At 40.0% G+C, this 5,555-nt stretch overlaps 1 protein-coding gene across 1 annotated transcript; it reads right to left on the bottom strand.

Moving 5' to 3' along the window:
* Positions 1 to 398: 398 nt before the first annotated feature.
* On the bottom strand, positions 399 to 5,241 carry LOC149820284 (vacuolar-processing enzyme-like). Its single transcript, XM_089982275.1, has 9 exons — positions 5,038 to 5,241; positions 3,296 to 3,460; positions 3,049 to 3,205; positions 2,729 to 2,814; positions 2,433 to 2,632; positions 2,110 to 2,158; positions 1,794 to 2,006; positions 1,406 to 1,612; positions 399 to 670 (listed from the first exon to the last, which is right to left on the bottom strand). Exons 1-9 carry the CDS (start codon positions 5,239 to 5,241, stop codon positions 488 to 490), a joined length of 1,464 nt encoding a protein of 487 aa, XP_089838401.1. The 3' UTR covers positions 399 to 487.
* Positions 5,242 to 5,555: the final 314 nt, after the last annotated feature.

The raw sequence follows: 5,555 nt of genomic DNA, 5'->3' as shown, positions 1-5,555 counted from the left end.
AATGAGGCCCGATCGTGTGCAATCACATTACACATTTTTTATGTGCTGCTGCACATGAGGACCCTCCATCTTTACCAGCGTTGCCACGGTGGCCCCCACAAAAATACATCAAAAATTGTGCGTTCCTGCAGGAAGCTCCAGCGTTTTGAGGCACGCAAACGCGCTTTAAGGGACATCGTTTGGGTCACCACAGTAAAACCATGAACGGATTACTCTCATTTATGGGTCCCACATAGCATATTGAGGTCCTATTCAGCCATTATTAGCCTTGTTGTAAAAGAGCCCAAAAAGGATGCATTCACATGATATTTTCAGGTTAAGAACTTTTTCATGATCTAATAGTTGCATTGCGATCTAAAACAATAAAGACATCAATAACAGTTGCGCGATTCTAATTATTTACGTATTGGAATTACATCTTTTATTTGTACAAAAGATTCAGTACAACTTGTCCCAAGGCACCACACTATTGGCATGATAGATTCTTTTAAGCACTGAAACCCCTAGCAAGAGAACTCCATGAACCTGCAGGAATACTGGTGCAAGCTTGAGCAGATACCTCAGCCATGGTCTCCTTTCTGATTCCTGCATTGCAGATATTAGCAATTGATCGCATATGCTTCATACCATACTGGGAGAGAGATCCACAGTGTGCCTCAAAGGTACGGACCTGCATCAAAAACCAAAAGTCAGACTGAACGTGAAAGGCAAAGTTGATTCTAATGTCTGGGAAAAACCACCGATCTTTTTGCTCAAGAGGTGCAACATTGACCATGCCCTGTTTCAGTGCTGCATGGGCAAGGGTAAAGTGGATCTTGCAAAAGGAATTTTCAGTAAATGTAGAAGATATCTGTATCACAGATGATGCCTTCCACACATTTATTTGGAAAGTCAAATGTTACAATCCTCCAATGCTGCTCAGAAGTGATGAACAACAAACAGAATTCACAAGCAGGCATAACCTCCTGAGAAAGTAAAGCTAGTTCACTTAAGAAGTGAAACTCAAGCATTGCAATATGATGATCAAGATGATGATTTATAAGAACTATCTGTTGGGTTTCAAGTTTCATGCTTGCAGACAAAGAAAATAAAAGAGAAAAACAGAAATAGAAATATGTTGCTGAGCGATGATATGATAAACATAAACAACATTATACAGTAAAAGAATTGGCCACCTCTAGTTTCCCCATGTCACATGGATACGGCTGTGGATATGGGGATACGGTCATTTTTATGAAGTTTTCAGTACGGCTAGTATATAAAAGGACACGATATGAAGTATCCATGTGATAATAAAATTAAAAAATTAACAGGAAAATATAACCATCACTTCTGCAAATTAGTGATTTAAGCAGTAAAAGAATTCCAGGTTTTTCTCTGGTATGAGGGGATAAATGAAACTGACCATCGTCTTCAGACAGTCCCAATCATCAACTAGCGGTTGCCCAGCTGGTCTTACATTCTTGAGCACTTCTGGTCCTTTCTCAGATCCAAAGAGAAGCTTTCCGATAAGCTCCATACTGTTGTCTATATGCAATCGATGGGCCATCACATCAAACAACTGCTTTTGAGCATTAAGTTTCTTGGGAGAGCCTTCTGGGATTTTTTGATACTGCTCAAAGGCGGACAAAAAAGTTCAATTGGATATTTTCTAATATGATTACGTGGTTAAAATTGGAAGTCTGAAGAAATATAAAGGCAGTGGAAAATAAACACATGACAACACTAAAGAGCAGCAACTAATAACTCTTCCAGACAAGACTGTAGATATTTGAGCATTCTTTTTCACCAACCTTATTCCAAAAGTAAAGAAGATCAGCATCTCGTTGGTTTACAGCCGTCGAATGCAATGGCAGGTTGTTATCGCTGATGAAAGAAGAGTTCTCATTAGCAGTGTTCGATCCCATAAACAAGAAGAGACGTTCTTTGCTGAGCTCTAAATCTCCATATTGCATAACATGGGAACCCAAATTATATGTATTATGATTTGAAGCCCTGTCCTTAACCTGCAGCAGTTCCAACCACATTTGTCATGGCTGAAAACATAGACTCAGTTGTTCTGAGTCGGTAAGGCACTAATGCAACTATAAAAATGGAAATCACATTTACCAGATGATACTGCTGCTTCAACGTCTCATTTTGCAAATTATGAACATCACTGAGGAAAACATGAAAAGTTGGTCATGTTAACAGAATCTAGCTACAAACACATACGAGAAACATCATAATGAAAATACAACTTATGGTTGCAAAATTTGCAGGATAAGCAACATTGTTGAATGTCAGAGTGGCTGGAACCAAAGGAAAATACTGATTTTTTCACTAACTTCCAATATATTGTAATGGGTAAAATTTCTCAATCCTACAGGCAGCAATTATCTTTTACGTATACATCAAAACAAATGCCCAGAGTATGTACATAGAATTTATACCTGTCTTCCATCCAAGAAACACTATACAGGTCTCCCAGACATGTGTCAAACTCTGGGGCAGGACTAGGAGACCCCCCAGGACAGTATGTTCCCCAACTGCTTTCGACAGCATTTGCTGCTGTGGTAGCATATATATTCAGACCTTCTGGCAGAAGACCCTCAAAAATACTCCCAGATTCACAAGCTTCAAGGTAAAACACCTTAAAGAAGAACAAAGCAGCATGAGTCACAAGCACAGACTAGCAATAAAAAAATTACATTAAAACACTCGGATGTCTGAAAAGTTTCCTCAGTACCAAGCTTTTATATGTGCCAGAAGCATGTTTTTTCTTCAAGACATTCACAAGATCAATGGCATAAAGGTAAGGATAAGTGGGCATCCCTGCAAGCATACAGATCAAGGTATTCGGTAATTCAACAAATCCTTTTGAGTATCTATGAAGAGAAATAAACCTATATAGAGCTAAGACAGACAGAAAAATTATGTAATTCAGATAGATTTGAACAATGTAGAAGTCATACAAACATAACAGAACTGCCTACAGAAACATTATGTAATTCATGCCCCATAGTTCAACATTGTGGAAGTCGATACAAACTTCACAGAACTGCTTACCGAGCACTCCAGGCCCTCCATGATCAGCATAGAAGACAAAAATATGGTCATTAGGACCACTATCCACAACTTTCCCACTCCCCCCAGTAACAGCGCGCTTGTTTCCAAGAAGAACAGCAAATAAGTTATCCACGGTAACATCATCTCCAACATAATCCTATGACCATTGACAGATATCAGTGGCCCAGAAACAGCAATTCACAAGATTCAACAAGAATTGGGACATAGGATGTGAGAGAAAATTAACCTTGGGGACACCTGCATAGACATCCTCACCATGCGGATGATTGATGATAACACCAGGTCGAGGATTCTCCTTATGGTGAGCGACGTCATCATACATAAAGACAACGATGTTTTCCTCTTTTAATCCACCCTTTATCATGGTTTGGTATGCATGACAAACATCAGCCTGAAGATACAATTTTTAAGAGTCACTCTTCAATGCTCACACGTAAATCCACTCATATTAAGATGAAAAAATTGATCTTGACTTAAACAGACCATGGACAATAAAAGATCTTCCCTCAGATATAGAGAATGCAAGAAATTCTTTCTTTCTTCTTCTTCAACTCTTATTTGACATGCGGTATATGTGCATGTGTATACGAATTCACATGCACATTAATGCATGCCTGTTTTACAGACATGCTCTCAGGAATGACACAAATCAACATGGTCTAACAGAGGTTATTTAGAATGAGTGTCAAGAGAAAAGAATAGCCAAGAAAATTTTAATTGTGCACTATTTCTGCGAGTCCAAACAGTCTTCAAGTGCTATTACCAATAATGTCACAACAAAATACACCAATAAACAGAGATTGTGAACAATCTAAATACATATTAACTGCACATGTTATACCAAAAGGAAAAGCTAACGGTGAATTCTGTGACTTTTTCCAAATTGTATGTTCTCCGGTAGAATGGTATACTTCAAACTCAATATAGGAATCCATTGCATCAATAAAAACTCCACAAACTAAATTAATTACCCATTAATTAGTATAAGATGCTAACTCTAGTTTAACTTACCTTCATGATCTCCATCTACGCCTATCAAAGTGGATATTATGTCTAGCATATGGGCAAAGAGAAACTTTCCACAGATATCATCCAATTCTCCAAATGAATTAAATGACAGTAATCATTTCACAAGTTTCTGAAGCTCTTAACGGAATACTTATCATGTTATCATCGTACTTTTGCATGCTCTACGTATAACTCTAAATTCAAAGTTGCATATTTTATCACCAATAGCATCATAAACACCATGAGGAAGGTAGGAATCCTAGGCAGCTCCACAAGGCTCAAATACAATATTTTTTCGAAAAATTGCATCATTACGATTGCGTGATGAATAAGGCATGCATTCAATAATGGTGCTATCAGTCCATTGAGAAGGTGGGTGTTTGGATTCACCCACTTCTAAGAATTCGGAAAAGTTGGGTAACTGGTGTTTTGGAGTACAATTTAATTTCCCAACTTATCTTATTTTTTGAGTCAAGGAAACCCAAGCACAGAAGAAAATAACGCAGAATTCCAACTGAATCTATGATCAATCCACAATAAACAAGCATAAGCAACAATGAAATCCCAATATCTGATAACTGTAGGTTAAATTCTGAGAGAGAAAACAGAATTTTTTTCCACCAAACGCTATCTGGAGAGAAAAAAAATACCACGTAAGGAAATACAAAAACAACCCCCCAATCACCACAAAAAACACACACCCTTATTTCTCCATCATCAAAACCCTACTTCTCCAAGAAATCTACCAAGAGATGAAGCACCAACACGAGAGAAGAATCCACAGTAACAAAAAACCTAATTTTGTGTCGTCATCGTCATCATCAAAACCCTATGTCACTAAGAAAATATCACGATCTGAGAACCAAAAAGGAAACGAGAAAGACCCTGAAAAACACAAAAAATATCCCGAAAAAACGAGTAAAATCAAAGAGAAATCAGGGCCGTAGCTGAGGCCTGCACCTGGTGCCGGTAGTTTCCGTAGCCCGAAGAGCCGGCGACGAGGACGGCCCACCGCGTCCCGGCAGAGTCTCCATCATCTGCATCGCCGGAGAGCTGAGACGGCAGGCGGAGGATTTCGGACCATGCCGGAATCTGGTTATCGGTGGAGAGGACCAGAGCCACGAGGGAGGATAGGAGAAGGAGCAGGGCCGCCGGGCGGCCCATCTCTTTCCCGGCGAGTCGCGATAGGAAGACGTCAGAAAATCTCTCGGAAGGAGGGAGGGAGTGTTTCTCTCGCTGGGTGCTTTCTCAATAAAAACAAGTGGACAATTGAAACTCAGACAGTTGATCATGGTCCACGTGGCACGTGGGATCCACCATAACGGGGCCCACCGCTCCCCTTTTTTGGGGCAGGAACAGAACGCGTGCTGCTAACGGAGTCGCGTCATTATGACGTGGGTTTCGTTGGCGTGACGTCGCAGCCCAACTCTCGGCAGTTGGGTGGAAGTGACGTGGCTTTAGGCCTACGCCTCAAAAAG

Source organism: Nuphar pumila, chromosome 12 (genome assembly GCF_984573655.1).
Source record: "Nuphar pumila chromosome 12, dmNupPumi1.hap1.1, whole genome shotgun sequence".
Taxonomy (NCBI): Eukaryota; Viridiplantae; Streptophyta; class Magnoliopsida; order Nymphaeales; family Nymphaeaceae; genus Nuphar; species Nuphar pumila.
The sequence above is the reverse complement of the archived record's forward strand: the minus strand, read 5'-3'. Positions and strand labels throughout refer to the sequence as shown.

Bases quoted from the DNA above. Each gene is read 5' to 3' on its own strand.
- LOC149820284 (XM_089982275.1), bottom strand. From the start codon at position 5,241: ATGGGCCGCCCGGCGGCCCTGCTCCTTCTCCTATCCTCCCTCGTGGCT. The intron at 3,461-5,037 runs GTGCAGGCCTCA...TTGTATCTTCAG, and splicing joins ACGGAAACTACCGGCACCAG to GCTGATGTTTGTCATGCATA. The intron at 2,633-2,728 runs GTACTGAGGAAA...TTCTTCTTTAAG, and splicing joins CTGGCACATATAAAAGCTTG to GTGTTTTACCTTGAAGCTTG.